This window comes from Zootoca vivipara, chromosome 5, assembly GCF_963506605.1.
Source record: "Zootoca vivipara chromosome 5, rZooViv1.1, whole genome shotgun sequence".
In the NCBI taxonomy this organism is placed as follows: Eukaryota; Metazoa; Chordata; class Lepidosauria; order Squamata; family Lacertidae; genus Zootoca; species Zootoca vivipara.
The window spans coordinates 77,282,703-77,300,674 of record NC_083280.1 but is presented as its reverse complement, the minus strand read 5'-3'; the positions used below and the strand labels follow the sequence as shown (position 1 = coordinate 77,300,674).

At 39.7% G+C, this 17,972-nt stretch overlaps 1 protein-coding gene across 2 annotated transcripts in view; it reads left to right on the top strand.

Moving 5' to 3' along the window:
- WAPL (WAPL cohesin release factor) overlaps positions 1-13,845 on the top strand; it is a 41,309-nt gene extending 27,464 nt beyond the window's left edge. For both annotated transcript variants that reach the window (XM_035137610.2, XM_035137609.2), the window contains exons 11-19: positions 1,459-1,556; positions 3,965-4,041; positions 5,734-5,909; positions 6,689-6,804; positions 7,701-7,862; positions 9,499-9,706; positions 10,745-10,833; positions 11,830-11,925; positions 12,955-13,845. In XM_035137610.2, the coding sequence (XP_034993501.2) occupies positions 1,459-1,556; positions 3,965-4,041; positions 5,734-5,909; positions 6,689-6,804; positions 7,701-7,862; positions 9,499-9,706; positions 10,745-10,833; positions 11,830-11,925; positions 12,955-13,020 (1,088 nt within the window). In that variant the 3' untranslated portion in view covers positions 13,021-13,845. The remainder of the gene's footprint in view (positions 1-1,458; positions 1,557-3,964; positions 4,042-5,733; positions 5,910-6,688; positions 6,805-7,700; positions 7,863-9,498; positions 9,707-10,744; positions 10,834-11,829; positions 11,926-12,954) is intronic.
- The last annotated feature ends 4,127 nt before the right edge of the window (positions 13,846-17,972 follow it).

The following is a 17,972-nucleotide window of genomic DNA, read 5'->3' as shown; positions in this document are numbered from 1 at the left end:
GCCGCGCTTCAGCTCCGGGGGACGGAGTCGAAGATTGGCGGGCGCTGCTTGCCGGAGCTTGTCAAGCCCGGGAAGCAGCACCCGCCGTGCTTCGGCTCCGGGGGACGGAGTCAAAGATTGGCGGGCGCTGCTTGCGGGGCACCCGCCGATCTTTGGCTCTGTTCCCCGGCTGTGTGACAGGTGGGGTGGGGGAAAGGTGGAGGAACGGATCGTTCCTCTGCCTCCCCCCCCCCGCCTGATACACAGCTGGGATCGGACAAGGGCGATTGGACAAGCAGCGCCCGCCGATCTTCAGCTGCGGGGGACAGAGTCGAAGATCGGCTGGTGCTTACCGGGGCACGAGGGTCCGATCGTGGCTGTGTGACAGGCGGGGTGGGGGAAAGGCGGAGGAATGGATCAGAAGCCTCGTCCGATTCCGGCTGTGTGACATGCGGTGGGGGGGGGGAGCGGAGGAACGGATCCGTTCCTCTGCTTCTCTCCCCCTTCTTCCCGCGCTAGTGTTCCGCTGTGTTTCGCTGGTCTCTGCCGGTTGCCCCTCACTGCTCACGGCAACCAGCAGAGAGCAGCAGAACACAAAGGGGAACCAGCTGCAGCGCGGAAAGAAGGCAAAGGAAGATCAGCTGACAGGCGCTGACAGCTCATCTTCCTTTGCCTTCTTCCCATGCTACAGCTTGTTCCCCTTTCGCTAGAGGAATTCCCTGTAGGGTTTGTGATCAGAGGTTTTTATGGCCACGCATCGCAAGACGAAGCGGCGGCCATAGAAAACCTCGTCGTCTTGCGAGGCAACCTCCGATTGCAAAACCTATTCGTATAGCGAAAAATTCGTCTAACAGGGCATTCATCTAGCGAGGCACCACTGTATATGTATCACACTAGATAAAACTACCAGTCATGGTTTGGTACTATGCAGATTAGCAAAGGGTTGGCTTCCATGCTCCTCCCCTCCCCTTTTCCTTCCCTCTTACTGCCATATGGAGGACTTCAGCACAGTTTAATTTCAATTTTATAGAATTTTCAGACCAGGGGTCCTGGTTTAAAACAACCATAGGTACCTTTCATAAGAAGCCAACAAATAAGTTATGAAATTTTTTTTAAACCACGAGCCCTGGTTTGAAAGTGAAGTTAATTCTGGATTTTGAATGAGTGAAGCTAAAGTCTTCTGATGCCCTCTTCCTAACTTGGTAGGAGGACGAATTTCTTGGGTTAGTACAGGCCCATTCACTTAGGGCTAAACTCTGGTTTAGCATGAAGTGTGAATATGGTCATATATGTGCACGGCCTACATGTATATTTAAATTGGCCTCTGTGTGGTGTGTGTGTGAGAGAGAGAGAATTTGGCTTAAAGTATATTGATAAAACATAATTGGAATATTAGGGTATTTCATCACATACATGCAATTTTGGAAAGTAAAAATTACTTTAACAGTTTAGTAACAGCATAAACTCTTTGTTTCTCAGTTAAAGAATGTGTAGATAACTTAAGCAGCGATGAAAATGAAGAGAAATTGGTTGCTTCATTATGGGGAGCAGAACGATGTTTACGGGTTTTAGAAAGCGTAAGTATTAAACTTTGTAAAGAGTGATTTATTTTTAATGGTCCAGAACCAGGGATGAGGAAAGCATAGCTGCCAAGTTTTCCCTTTTCTCGCGAGGAAGCCTATTCAGCATAAGGGAAAATCCCTTTAAAAAAGGGATAACTTGGCAGCTATGGGAAAGTCAGACCCATGGGTTATACCATATAGCTTCATACTATTCATGTGCTGTTTGTGTTAATTAGCTACTACACTGCTTTGGGTTAGCCCTGGATTAAACTTGATGAGCCATATTCAAATTGGGCATTCTGAATCTAATTATAAAAAACTAGCCCACTTCAGCAAATGTCTAGCTGTTAGTCCTTCCCTAAATGGTATTGAGGTGAAAGATGTTGCTGACAAGGTGTGTGTGAGAGAGACAGACAGAGAGGGGGGGTGGGGTGGGGTGGGGAGAATTTCTTAGTTCCCTTTTTTATTCTGTTTTTTGCTTCCTTGGGGGAGAGAAATGGAGACCTGCAGCCACATTGGAGGGGAGCTTGTATGTACCTGTTTGTGTGTGTAGACTAGCACACACGTATATTTGACAGTATTTATGTTCGTGAAAACAAGGTGCTTTGTCTATTTCAGAGTTTCCCAAATATGGGACACCAGCTGTTTTTGCACTACAGTTCCCATCATCCCTGACCACTAGTCCTGCTAGCTAGGGATTATAGGAATTGTAGTCCAGATACAGCTGGAGACCCAAGTTTGAGAAACACTGGTCCATTTGTATATTAGCATGTCTGTATCTGTATTGTCATGAAAGATACTATGCATTCACTTCCTGTTAATGGTGGGACGGCAACTCTAGAATTCCTTACTAAGCCCAAAGTAAAAATTGGCCCTATATGTTAATGAGGCTCTTAGCTAACAATACAGTATACTATTTGTAACATGTCCGCCTGCCCATTCAGCTATAAGTGGGTAGTGGTGAAATAGCCACACAGGCAAGGGGCAGACTTGGAGAAGTTAAACTGGCTGAGGGTTTGGTTAGTTGGCCTTTTAGGCTTCCCTGAGTTTGTTCTGTTTGGCTTGAGGATTCCTTAGCTCTTTGCTTTAGGCTGGAGATCTAAGCTCTTTGCTTAGGCTGGAGATTTTCATTTAAAAGAGGAGACTATTCATTTTAATGCATTGAAAATGATATAATTTTAATGCATTGAAAATGATACAATTAGTTAATATACATGTTTATTCATGGGTAAACTTCTTCAGATGGCAACCAAAAACTGTACAGATACTTTTATTCAATGGGGCAATCCAGTGAATTCACATTCTTTGATTTTTTGCACCAAACTTGAAATTGAAAATTCAACGTGAATGACTGAAAGCCTGTCACTAACCATATATTTACCATCAACTTTGAATTCTAATTACGTTGTGTATGTATGAAATGTAGCTTTTAAAGTAAAAGGAATATATTAAAAAAAATCTCAGGTTCGCTACATGAGTACGTTCCTTAATAAGCATATCTACATGGTACAGTATTTTCACTGCAACACTAATAAAAATCAATATAAAGTTTAAAATGTTCCTCAAATTAAATGAATAGCATTTTTAAAACAAAAAAAAAAAAAACATTTTCTGCAGCTCACATTTCAGAACTGCCAATGGTGAATGACACAATGCCCAGTAATGTAACTGGATCAAAAAAATCACTATTCATTACTTACACTGGCAATATCACAGCTTGACTTATTATTTACTAGATTTTTTAAATGTGGGTTTTAAAACTGGTTTTTACATTAGAATTTACAGTTTGTGGAGAATATTCTCTGGAGGATTTTTTAGCAGAGAATATTCTTATTCTCGATAATATTCTCCGGAGAATATTCTCACCTCACATCACTATTCCGAAGTACATGAAGCTTTTTTTGTGGTTTTATTTTTATTACTGGTATTTCATTCTTTGATTATTGCATGCTTGAGAATGCTCACATGAAAAGGCAGTATACAGAAAGGCAGTGCATAAATACGTTGTGGTTCTGATGGTGAAAACAGTTATAAAATGATGATTGCAGCTTGAGTGGTTCTTCCTCAACTCTGTTTTAATGCTGTTGGTATTCTTCATGGTCTTATTGCAGGCGCACACATGGGAAGCCTGCACTGTACCTTTTCAGAACATTCGATGAGGGTCCAGTATGCATTCCCATGCTCTGCCTATTTTTCCTTCTGCATAGAATAAAGAACACAACTGCAACGTCAAGTTTTCTAGAAAATCCAGGTTTCTATAAATTAAGTTAATGGTGCTTGCTTAGCACAAAGCAGAATGTTAAACTGCAGCATTCTAGAAGCTTGAGGGATCTGTTAAAAGGAGTGTTCTTTCAGAAGGTGAAAGGAGCTTAACCTGCACATCAAAGGAAGATAGCTGTATGATATTTTCTTTTCTTTTTTAGGTAACAGTTCATAATCCAGAAAATCAAAGTTACTTGATAGCATATAAGGATTCACAGCTCATTGTCTCTTCAGCTAAGTAAGTTCTAATGAGTGAGTTTTAAAATACAGTATTGTATATGTCTTTAAAGGTTTATGTTGTTAGGTTTGTTCTACCACTACCTGTCTGAACTCCCATGTATTAAGACTGCGATCTTTGTCTGTGATAGCTTTCCTCAACGTGTGTGTGTGTGTGTGTGTGTGTGTGTGTGTGTGTGTGTGTGTGTATTGCAGCTTAGTATTCTCAAATGAGGGGGAAAGTGAGTTAGATCATTTCCTGCTTCCACTTACTGATATGTTTTTTTTTTACCTGCTGGAAGTAACTTCTGTTGCTAATTATGTTTTGTATGATAAAGTTTTGCAACTAAAATCACTTTTGATTGTAAAATGTTCCCATACAAACATACCACATTATCTTTATACGTGCTTCTCAATTTGGGGGAACTTCTTTTTCTCTCAACAACTTCCCCATGGAACTCACAGGATTGGGGGAGTGATGTGAGTACTGCTTTCAGAAATTCTGGTCAGCACTCAAGCGGGAGTAAAAATATTGACAGGAAGATTTATATGTAGTTTATGGGTTCCAGTGAGGGAAATTTGTTGACATAAACCCTGTATACATTTACTTACATTTTAATCATAGCAATTAAAGAGAATTACATGGCCGTATACAGTGATGCATGTTTCCTGTGCAAGCCTCTAGTGTATGGTATGGAGGAGAAGCTTATTCTGTTGCCAGAATTGAATGAAGACACAAACCTGGAATTAGCATTGTGTCTACAAGAGTTAGCTTTACATGGCTTCATCTTGCCATCAAATACGTCATGAACGTTAAAAATCCTTATTGCAAGTTTCTTTGTTTGTTTAATAAACTGCCCTATACCAGGAGGTCTCAGGGCGGTTTACAGAAAAGAAAAGTTTATGGATTGTGGATTATGCCGAAATGGCAAAAATGACCAGAAGAATCAGAAATCAGGAAGGCCCAAATTTTAATAAGGAATGGGGAAAATGTATAATTTATCTTAAAAACCACTGTAGACAGCTAAAATTGTTAGTAGGATTGGAATATAACACTTGTAGTTTAATGGTGAATTTTGGACATAATGGAGATGCAAAAGATTTGGATTATTATAGAAGATGCAGGAGGAAGTGACTAACAATAGGACCCACAAAGGGGAGGAGGGAAGTTCAGGAGATTCTCTGGAATCTTGTTTTTATGTTGTATGTTGTATATGTGATTGTAAAACTTTAATCTGAAAAACCAAATAAATATAAAAATATAAAAATAATAATCTTACTGCAGACATTTGGTGTTAAGTGCAAACAGTCCTGTTCACATTTAGCTTTATGACCAGACAACTAGTGCACATAAAAGAGACCAACTGACTAACATACCAGTTATGGTTCTGCTTTTTCAACACCTTACTTCAATACTTGCTAGGTCCAAATGCTTTGTGCTGCTAATATGTTGCATATTCCTGTGTGAAGAATCTGGGACTAGATCATTATAAAGTACACCTTTGGACCTTTTTTTCCTAATAAAAAGTACACGAGATGATGCTTTCTAATATACTTTTGGGGATTGTGTTGCTAGTTACCATTAAACCAGCATGATAAATGAAAACTAAGCTTGCTGTTTAGAGCTGGAACTGGGTTTTTTACGTGAATAAATTCTGTCTCTGATGTGAAAATTATTTGTGTTGTATGTTTTGGCTTTTTTTGTAACCTTCAGAGCACTGCAGCATTGTGAGGAGTTGATCCAGAGATACAACCGTGCAGAAGACACCATCTGTCTTCCAGACAGTAGGGTACTGCCACACCAGAATGTAACAAACCATGTGGGTAAGGCACTGGAAGACTGTATGAGAGCCATCATTGGTGTCTTACTCAATTTAGCAAATGATAATGGTAAGTTACTTATCCTGAAACATAAAATCAGATTATCATCTGTCCCGTCGGATTGTTTCCCATGATGTCTAGAGAAAAGTATTCCTGTATTGATGCTTAGGCCAGGTGGCTGGTTAATCAGGTGGACAGTAAGAGGTGTAATAATGTCCTTACAGCTCCCATAAAACAATGCTGCAAAAAATGCATGCAACTATCATTTGAGTAGAATTAGTGTTAGTACTGCAAACATTGGTTTTCAGTTTACAAAACTGGTGTGTGTGTGTGTGTGTGTGAATGTGCATGGCTGCCAAATTAGAACAATGGAAAACAAACTGTCTCTCATAAAGCAGTCTGAATTTTTCGACTGACCTTCAATATGTCACTTAGGTATGAGTTGGGAAGCAGAAATGTCAAAAATACTCTTGGCTTCAACTCTGTTACATTTGAGATGGCTATCGTGATTAGTCTGTTCAGTTATTTCACCTACTACGGCACCAGAGAGTCATGATGGGTTAATGCAATATTCCCAGCTACGTTGGGCTTAGATGGTTTACGTTCTGGTTCAGTTACCGGGTGTAAAAGATGAGATTCAGTCTCCTCCCTTGCAGGCTGGTGTGCCAGTCTGGGAGAGGTGTAAACATGATCAGAGATTTTTTCGTGGGACCAAAACCTTAATCTGAAATTCGATCATGGCCAAGTGTTATTGCCAGTTGCTACTTTTAAGTGGTGTAAATGCATGTTTGAAATGCCTCTGGTTTTTAAAATGTCTAATCAGCATTAATATGCTTTAATGTTTGCAGAGTGGGGTAGCACTAAAACAGGTGAACAAGATGGTCTTATTGGCACAGCGTTGAATTGTGTGCTTCAGGTTCCAAAGTTTCTACCTCAAGAACAGAGATTTGATATTCGGGTTCTGGTAAGAAAAACTGTTTAAAAAATGCCTCTAGAAAATGTAAGGCTGAATGTTAAAAATTACTTGTGCTAACTTCAGTACATCACATTTAACATGACACCCGTGAAAAACTGTTTGAAAACTTCCACTGGTTCATAACATGACAGCCTTACTGTTAACTGAACATTTCTGTGTTGAGTTTTGATTCCCAGTGCCTTTTTGAGTATAAGCCTATCAATACAACAAGCAGCAGTCAAACAGCAAAATAAAACATAAAAAGCCAAGTGAACAGTAGAATGAAAGCCATAATAGGTTCAGGTAAAACATACCTGCCATTGGGAAAAAATAAAATAAAAATAAAATCTTATTAGAGCATGCCAAAAACAGTGGATACACAGACACTGACTGGCAGATTATTTCATGGTTTAGGCAACACAACTGATCTTTGCACTGATGGCTGTTTCCAAAGGACAAGTCTTTGGCAGCGATCAAAGTGAATTTGGTGTGTCCTCTAGCAAAACATTTGTAGGAATTCCAGATCTCAAGTGGTTCTGTATGACTCCTAGAATGAAATTAATTCCTCTTTACTTCTGGATGAGACAAGCATATGGGAGAAGGCTTTACAGTGGGGGAAACGACCCAACACACACCCTCATTTATTCTTTAAAAGCACACATTCGCAAGACCTTTAAGACAGACATTTTCAAGGTAAGGTAATGTTGGCTGGTGTAAATGGACAAGAATATTTTGTAGGGTTGCTGAAGGTGCAGTTGCCAAGGTTCCATGAGGCTTGCCACTGCTTGAATTTTTTAAAATTGCCCATACTTCTGAGCACCCTGACCACTGGAGAGTAATAGCTAAGAGTGCGCAAAGTACACTTCCTTGTACTCTACTATCTAATATTTTCTTCCTCCTTGCAGGGTTTGGGTCTGCTAATCAATTTGGTAGAGTACAGTGCACGAAATCGGCACTGTCTTGTGAATATGGAAACAACATGTTCCTTTGATTCCTTCTGCTTGGGAGAACCCAATGATAGCATAACCACATCTGGACAGATGGCTGCTGTTCATGCTTTAGTTCAGGTAAATCATAGTTTTTAATTAAAAGAACAACTATTTATGCAAGTGATAAACGGTTATCACCAGAGGAAGCAAGCAGTGTTGTTGGTCTAATGTTCAAATGTTGAACTATTTGTCATTGTCATTCCCATCCCCTTTAAACTAACAGAGACGATAAGTCAGAGGAGGCACTAATAGTCACTTATTCGTCCCAACATATTTTTGAGCCATACACCTGTCTATAGGCCATTTGTTTAATCCATGCAAGGGATAATTATAGCCGTCTTGTGTACTATCTTAGTGGAAAACCAGATGTTACTGGGAGTCCTACAAAGAGCATCCTTGAGATGGCCATCAGCTGGTTATTCTCAGCAACTTGTATTTTACCTTTGAACATGGTGTTCACCTTAGTTGCTGTTGCCAATAATAATTGATTAATTTGCGGAGGATCAAATTTTGTAGAGTTTTGATTCAAACATAGTTGTGAACATTTGGCTTGCCTCTTTAATTATTTCTTCATTAGCATAAGATATTATATTTGTTCTTCACTTGCATTACATTTTTCACTGGGCATTACATGCAGCATGAATTGAAAACTCATATGTTAATCCCTTGCTGAGTAAGGTAAATTCTCTGTCTCAGTTGTGTTTGGCTGTTCTTGCCATAGGCATTGGTTTATTATTATGCTGCACACCAACTGTTGGAGTACTATGCTGTAATCCTTCAGTTCCTTTACGAAATATTATTATTGACATTTTTGTCCTGCTCCTCAGCCAAAAAAAGGTCCTGGAGGAGCTTACAAATACCATTGAGGAGGCAGATATTGACCTCAGGCTTAGAATCAGAAAGGAAAAGGCACTGAGAGAAAGTTGGGGGGGGGGGACTCAGGCACTTATTCTTACTTACAGAGATCTTGTAGTGAACTGTAGCAATGGGGGAAAAACCAGGAGAGCCAATGGAGAGCTCCCGTGGTCCCATCTCTCTTGCAGCCTGATGGAATGCCTGCTGATGACAGTTGAGGGAGGAGCCTGATGGCATGTAGTCTTTTAGCAGAGCCATTGGAGAGTACCTTCTCTCCTTCTCCTATAGCCTGAGATGGGATGCCTGCAGACAGTGTTAGAAACTGAGATATGAAAGCTAAGAGCTAAATGGCACCTTAAACCTAGGTTAGGGGTGCCACAGTGGAGTGTCTAGCTGAAAATGAATGAACTGCAGCTAAAATTCTTATGTTCATTTTTTTACATAGTCTAGTCCTCATCTGAAGACTGCAAAAAACAAAGCCATACTTCCCTTGCCCGCCCCACTAATATTCTTGAGAGGGTCCCTTCTCCAATCTTCAGAGAGTAGCTGGAAGTGGGGAGGCAGAAAAAAGTCCTCCTTTCCTTCCAGCAGTGGCTGTTTTAATCTGAATTCTTTGGTGCAGTACTGCACCCAGAGCTCAGAAGCTGCTCTCATTAATGAAATTCCCTGTCGCAAAGCGCACCTAGAACAATGGGAGTTTCGAACGCTGCCTATGGATGACAGGATGAAACATTCAGTACAAAAATGAATGCTAATTTAAGCAAGGGAAGGCACACAGATGAGATGCTCCCTGCTGCCAGTTAAGTCGCATGTAGCATTTGGGTTCATGACTCATCACCAGTGGAATTTTCCCTCTCAGTTGTTCCTGGAGCGTGAGCGAGCAGCGCAGCTGGCAGAGAGCCAGACGGATGAACTGATTAAGGAAGCTCCTGCTGCACAACATGACAAGAGTGGGGAGTGGCAGGAGACGAGCGGAGAGATCCAGTGGGTTACTACAGAAAAGCCTGAGAATGCAGAGGAGAAAGATAAGAAAGAAGAAGAAGATGAAGAACTTGATCTTAATAAAGGTACGTCCAGGTTCCTGGGGAAGTCAGCAAAGGAAATAAGTGCTAAATTAAAAAATGTCTGAGCTGCAGTTCTAGAATCCTCTTTCTTTCCATTTTAAAGCAACTGGGACTCTTGTCCTAGTTAATCTCTGCTCCAAAATGCAGTGGTATTAAGGATCAAAGTACTTTCCTGATTCTTTCAAGCCTCACTTCAGCTTCTTTTGCTGAAGATTGTTACCATTACAGTGGTACCTCTGGTTAAGAACTTAATTCGTTCCGGAGGTCTGTTCTTAACCTGAAACTGTTCTTAACCTGAGGTACCACTTTAGCTAATGGGGCCTCCCACTGCTGCCGCGCCACTGCGGCACAATTTCTGTTCTCATCCTGAGGTACTACATCCTGAGACACTACTGAGGTTCTCATCTTAACCCAAGGTACTACTTCTGGGTTAGCGGAGTCTGTAACCAGAAGTGTTTGTAACCTGAGGTGTTTGTAACCCGAGGTACCACTTTACAAAATACAAAAAGCTGCTCCTTCACATATTGTCATATTAAACATTAATATTCCCTTTTTGCTGATACTTCTTTTTAATTTTGGCCCATTCTGGCTCAAACCTTGTATCAGTTGGTACTTTCTTAAACATTGTTTTTCAGCACTCTTCTCTGTAATCATTTCCTTCCCCTCCTTCTATGGTTTCCACCTGAACATCTAATTTATCACGCTGCCTTGTGTCTGCAAGGGGAATCAACTTAACCATGTTTACTGGGATGGGATGAGGGTATTGGTCTGGGCAACAGTGGCATTCCATGAAATCACAATATCCACGGTTAGAAATGTTGACATTCTTGGGTACAGAATTATGCTCTGTGTGTGCATGTGCGCATATATATATATATATATATATATATATATATATATATATATATATATATGGAGAGAGAGAGAGAGAGAGAGAGAGAGAGAGAGAGAGAGAGAACGAGAACACATAGAAGTAGCTGGGCAAAGTGACATTAAAATATAGTTCGGTTATACTTCAAATATCATTGTTTTTACTTGCAGCCCTTCAGCATGCTGGGAAGCACATGGAAGATTGCATTGTGGCCTCTTACACAGCATTGCTTTTGGGATGCCTTTGCCAGGAGAGTCCAGTAAGAAAACGTTTCTGCATGGTTACTAAATGAGTCTATAAGGCTGGGTAAAAGAGGCTGTCTTGAAACCATAAAATGGATCTTGAGAACAGGCATTTTACAGTTTAAACTTCAGTTAAAAATTTTCATCTACTTCATATGCTTCAAGTTGTCTCAAAATGCAGTTTCCATAAGGGGCAAAACTATTCAATCTGTCAACCCAGCTTTGCGTTACATTGCATTGTCAATTAAAATGCAAAAGTTTGATGCTTTTCAGTGTGTTAGTCTACTGGAAATTCAGTCATACTTTCAGCAGAGCTCTCAGTAATAAGCGGGCTCCTGCATGCTGAGCCAGCCCCTTGCTCTATTAGCCTAGTATCGTCACCTTTGAATAACAACAGCTCTCCAATGTACTTGCCAGTCCTGTTGCTTACAATGCTTGGGATTAAATGGAGTACCTTCTGCATTCGAAGAATGTGCTCTCTCACTAACCGGTGTCCCTCCCTGAGGATATATTACACTCTAAACACGCTTGTAAATAACCATAGATGACAAAACAACATTACCAAATCTTGAAGGGACATTCTTCAGAGAATGGGAATGGTCTTTATATATGCTTGATATTCTCTCCTTTTTATTTTCCTGTGTGTTGTATAGTTACCAGCTATAACATTATTTCAGTAGTTGTGTGCAACTGGAAAGGGGCAAAGGGGCTCTGGCTTTTCAATTAAGACTCGGGGTTTGCTTCCAACTTTCATGAAACATTGAGATTTGCAACTTGGAAGCTCTTGTCTTTTAGTGAAAAACTGTCAACTACTAAAGGTTTGGTAGCATTGTTGTGTCAAGGCATTGTAGGAAATGCAGATAGGTTTCTGACATCGTGCCTGTACCACAAGAAAGATGTATGTCGAGTAGGAAAAGAGAATAAATGTGAGTGTTAGTTACTCTAGCGTTGTGTTGGGAAGTCGATTTAATTGCCTTGTTGGAAACTTCCTAATTCAGCATTTATTTCCTTAGATCAATGTGACTACTGTGAGGACATACTTGCCTGAAGGGGATTTCTCAATCATGACAGAAATGCTGAAAAAGTTTCTCAGTTTCATGAACCTTACTGTAAGTAGTATATTGCAACTGCTTATTTGTCTGGTGTTTCAGATCAAAACACTTGAGATGACTTATACCAGTATGCCTGTCTTCTAATGGAAGGGTAGGCAAGCTTGTGTGTGTGTGTGTGTGTGTGTGTGTGTGTGTGTGTGTGTGTGTTACTAGGAACTCTGGAGCCAGCTGCAAAAAAGTGGTTTGTGAGATGCACCTGCACAGAGCACCTCTGAGGATAAATGTTTGCAGTGCCAGAACTGAGCTCACAATCCTTTGGTGCAAAAATCCTGATTCTCCTCTCCAAATGTTTTATTTACTTATTTATTGTTGTTGTTATTATTATTATTATTATTATTATTATTAAGTTTCATCAGCCTAATTGAGAAGCCTTTTCATTGATATGGAAAAGTTTTCTGATCAACTGTAAATAACCCAGTGATGTACCAGCAGATACCATTCTGTCTTCGACAAGCCCTGATGTAATAGAAGGGCAGGCATAGGAAGATAATCTGGAGTGACAGCTCCTTGTTATTTCTCTCTCTGGTGGGGCAGTTTTCCACTTGACCAGGAACTGTAACCCCTGTCTCACCCCCCCCCACTTAATGGGGTTAACAGTGAGCAGGGTAAGTGACTTATCCACTTCCATCTGTCCAAATGACACCACTAGACTTGCCTCTATTGTAGTCTGAGAAGCAGTCAAATCCCACCCCCTCCAAACTAAGATCACCTTCAACCAAATCAGCTGTGGTGGCTGCAGCAAATCTCCCTGGTGTTGCAAGATTGTTTTTGCAAATTTACTTAAATAACAGTGGGTGTTAAATGATGGCTTCTTCTCAGGCTGAGACATTATAAAATACAGGCCACTGTTTGTAAGTAGACAGTTTTGCTTGTAAATGGGGAACTGCTGCTACTTAGGTTGATGTAACATAGCATTCCAGACTGTGACCTGCTGTCACATAATCCTTAAATTAGGTGGGAAAATGCATCTTAAACGTTTAATAAACTTCCCCTGTCCCCCCCCCCCCCACCTCCTCTCCTTCCCAGTGTGCTGTTGGGACAACAGGCCAGAAAACTATCTCTAGAGTGATTGAATACTTGGAACACTGCTAGAAACTCGAGTTTTGCCGCAGGCACTTGAATGCTGGAGCTCTACCCTTTCGATAAAGGAAGTCGTGAAAGAAGTCCTCGAGGAAGCGCCACCAAGAGCATTCATCAGTCTCATTCGTGTTTGGATTTTTAAGGCTACCTGGTCTCTTAATCATACACTCAGCATTTTCCGAGGGACAGTTAACCACCACATCAATCTGCAACTATCAAAAATTAGGGGGGAAATATCTGAGGAAAGTAAATTCATTATGTTTATAATAATGCAGTGCAGTATTTAAATATATTTGGCAGGGTTTACTCTCCCTCTTTATTTTTCTGGCTTTGTTTGTGACAACTTTAAAGGGGGAAAACTTACTGCTGGTAGTGCAACTGCTGTTTACTGTTGAGCCACTGTTTTTCATGCCAGCCCAGTGCAAAGGCAGCTTTAGCTACTGAGGTATCAAAAATCTTCTAATAAATATGCTCTGGGCAGCAGCATTGCTCTGATTTGAGTTTAATTTGCTCTTGCTTTTTTAAGAGATTATTCCAAAATCATAAGAAATAGAAACATTTTAAATACTTTTGTGATTTTAACTACTGTCTATATTTAAAATGTGTTGGAATCCAAAGAGATTGAGGCTTGGATAGTTTATTTTTTATACTGTTTTGATTGAAAATTGGGTTGTTGGGAAACTACTTCTCAGTTCTCAGTTCTTAAAATTGTCGTGGCCTACGTACTGTAAACTGATTGACCATAACACTTCATAGCTCTAAGAGAGGCATGGAAGAAGAAGAAGAAGAAGAAGAAGAAGAAGAAGAAGAAGAAGAAGAAGAGAAGAAGAAGAAGAAGAAGAAGAAGAAGAGAAAGAAGAAGAGAAGAAGAAGAAGAAGAAGAAGAAGAAGAAGAAGAAGAAGAAGAAGAAGAAGAAGAAGAAGAAGAAGAAGAAGAAGAAGAAGAAGAAGAAAGAAGAAGAAGAAGAAGAAGAAGAAGAAGAGAAGAAGAAGAAGAAGAAGAAGAAGAAGAAGAAGAAGAAGAAGAAGAAGAAGAAGAAGAAGAAGAAGAAGAAGAAGAAGAAGAAGAAGAAGAAGAAGAAGAAGAAGAAGAAGAAGAAGAAGAAGAAGAAGAAGAAGAAGAAGAAGAAGAAGAAGAAGAAGAAGAAGAAGAAGAAGAAGAAGAAGAAGAAGAAGAAGAAGAAGAAGAAAGAAGAAGAAGAAGAAGAAGAAGAAGAAGAAGAAGAAGAAGAAGAGAAGAAGAAGAAGAAGAAGAAGAAGAAGAAGAAGAAGAAGAAGAAGAAGAAGAAGAAGAAGAAGAAGAAGAAGAAGAAGAAGAAGAAGAAGAAGAAGAAGAAGAAGAAGAAGAAGAAGAGAAGAAGAAGAAGAAGAAGAGAAGAAGAAGAAGAAGAAGAAGAAGAAGAAGAAGAAGAAGAAGAAATAATCCCTCCCAGCTGGTGGCTGTCTGTATTTCTTTGAAATGCAGTAATTTAAAGCACCCTGTTTAAAAAGGACAATGTGAAAAAAAAGTTCAATGCCAGGGGTGTTTACACTTCATGATGCACAAAAAAGAAAGGAAGAGAAGCTGTTGATTTTTGTTTCAAGGAAGAAATGTGGAGCTAAAACACCCATGGGGATTAATGTTTCCAGTTGACATAATCTTTTATTTCTTCTCTAGTATGGCGCAGGTAAATGCATACAATACGAAGCCTTAAATAGCTGAATATAGTGAAGATTTCGTTCAGCATGGGGTTCTAGTTCACAGCAAAGGATTGTGTTGAGACTTTAATGGAACAAAAATCCCTGCTAAATACTTTTGTAAAAGAGGTTTTGAACATTAGTGACTTCTTGCACTCATTGTTCTGACGGACAGAATTGCTCATAGTTTTTATTAAGCTGGTCTTGAATTATTCACAAAACGTTTTGAGACATTTGCATCACAGACACTTTCCACATTACCTGTGTAGCTAGTTGCATCATGTTACTTCATTGAATTTGTAAAACTTGAAGCCATAAAAATATTAGTTCTGTGTATAATGAGGGGTGGGAGAAATAACAGAAAATCTAACCTGCTTTTTAGATCTTGTGTTATCTCCGTGTATAAACTTACAAACTTGTGCTTTTGTATCAGTGCCAGCTGTAAAATTTTTACATACAGTGGCTGCCTTCTATGTCTTCCTATTTTTGATAATGCAGATTGTTGGGAATTTGGTAAGGAAGTGACTGATGAGAAGCAAAATCCTATATTGGTCTTGCTTTTTTATTTTTATTTTCCTTAACATCTTAATTAAGCAAACTACCCCCCCCCTACAATGTACCAGTGTAACTTAGAAAAAAAATGCTGAGGTTATGTTTTCCCTTGGATAGAGCTTCCTTATGAGAGGAAGAGCAACTTAGTAAAGCTGTACTTGTAAATTATTTCTGAGATGCAAGATTTACTGGATATATTTTTTGGCATTTAGTTTTAACAACTTAGAGCAATGGCTTTCATTTTTAGTTGGATTTCATATAGATTTAAGTTAGGCTTTTTTTCTGTATGCGCAATGACAGGGGATGATTAAAAATAGATGCAGTGTTGAGGTGGAATCAGGAGCCACACTTCTCTGTTACACTGGTAACCTGGATCGGAATTGGTTAAACTCTTTGTGTTGAGCATTTCTTAATTAGCAAGCACTGAAACATGCAGACTGTTTGGTTTTTGGAGAGAGGGTCAGGAAACCACCCTGCAAGCTGCAGTGTGTTTTCTTGTTTTAAACCTCATCAGGCTCTGCATTAAATGGGTACTTGAGGCCAACCTTCAAATTTAAAAGTTTTAAAGTAACTTTTTTTCCACTGTAAATATATATGTAAATAAGCGCAATTGGAAACTAGAACAGTAGAGTACTTTTCTGAATCCAATCCTATTTTTATTTTATACAGTATTTCTCAGCTGTGATATTTGGAGCAAAAGCCAACGGCAGGAATAATAGTTTGTACCAGTTTCATGAAGTATGTCTTTTGGTTTTTGTAAATAATTTTAACTCGAATAAAAATTGCTACTTTCAATACATAACATACATGTAATGAGCATAGTTTCTTGCTATTGGAGACTCTACCCATGACCTTAAATGTGAAAGAGCAAATGGTATGGCTGCCATCTTGAAATTATTCTAACTGTGATGCAGTAAAACGAGTGCCATTCTGTGATCGGAAAATGAACTTGGCCTGGGTTGTCTTAACAGCTGGCGCTAAACATTTTATCATTTGGTAATTGCAGATCAAACTGTTATTAAAAGAACAACTACCCAGGGTAGATTAAAGATTGACAAGAGTGTTTCCACATAGCTGTTTGTGGCAGCATCACCATGGTGTCTATGTTGTGCTTCCACAATCAGTATGAGAGAATCCCATGCCATTGTCGACTTCTGTTATAATTGGAGTGTCATTGGTAAAAGAGTATTTCTCATTAGGGTGCTAAAGATTAGATCGGAGCTTTCCAAACCGCATGTCGCTGCACATTAGTGTGACAGCTAGTGTTTAGGTGTGCCGTGCAATATGTGTCCATATCTCTTATATGGAGTTTAACCTCTGGTTTGCTAGTAAAAGTGAATTACTGTGTTGCAAAATGATGCCTGTCTTAAAAGTGTGTCACCAACATGAAAAGTTTGGAAAGCTCTGGATTAGATAGTGGGCCACTTCACAAGTACTAACATTTTAGTAAGAGTCAGTTATCTTTTTCAGCCAGTTGCACCCATCTGGTAGCCAACACATTCTTCTGGGCTTTGAAAAGGTATCCATGCCAATTATGCAATTACTTACGGATATCTTGAATGATAAAAGCAAGTAGCTCTACTGGAGGAAAGTAGTGAGATCGCTCCGCATGCATTGTATATGCAAGTGCTAGAAACTGCTTTCACCGGAAACCTAAGATGAATTGAGAGGGACCCATGACCTTTGTGTTAAACCCAATTTATTCTATCATCTCATGGTATGCTGTTAGTATGTTCATGTGCATTCAAGTTTATTTGTAAATCTCTGAGAATTGAGTGGCTAATGAATGAAAGTATGCAACATTTCCATTTGCATGCTAGTATTAAATTTGTTCTATCGAAATAAGGCTTTTAAAAATCTTGTTCAGATTTAGTGCTAGTTACCAATAGCAAAGAACAACCTCTCTTGTATTAGCATCAATTTAAATATATATAACTTTTTCGTATTTAGGCTTTAGGCTTATTCGATAGCTCAGTTGGTAGAGCATGAGACTCCTAATCTCAAGGTCGTGGGTTTGGGTGAAAGATTCCTGCATTATCCTGTCTCCCATCAGTCAATGGTCTGGGATGAACTGCCAGGCCACAAGTTCCCCACTGCTGTTGTATTGAAGCAGAAGATTGTCTGACATCTAGTTGTGGCCAGTGAGGCCCCGGAGACTCAAATCGAAATAACCAGGAGCACTATGGACTGCCCCGTAGGTTAGCACAGCACCAACATGCAGTTGTACGTGGTACAAAGTGTACACACTTGGCATTGCTACAGACTAGCTCACAGTGATGCTCTACATATGATGGGCTAGCCGTATGCAATTTCAGCAGGTGAGTAATTTGCTCAAGAACAAACAATATAATTATTTCCCTTCTTTCACCCCACCAAAGAAAAATACTATGCACATAGCACCCTGGTAGTTAAAGCTGCCACAAAAAGCAAGACACCTAGTGGCTTGTTCATCTTTATGTCAAAATACGTAGACTTCAAGTTGTTCATTGCCTAAAATTGAGATCAAGCTTAATTCATGGCAGGGGCCTTACGAAAAACTTTGGTGGAACTGCCCAATTCAAGGCTGAACACAAGGTCCTAGTTCATTTCAGTGAAATATTGACACTAATTTATACACACCTGTCTAGACAACGGCCCCAAACAAGCTGACTGCAAAGCCCTTTTTAACTAAAGAGCAAGGCCAGGTCAAAGCTTACTTGCCGGTAACATTGCAGTTTTGGTTGAAGTAAAGATTC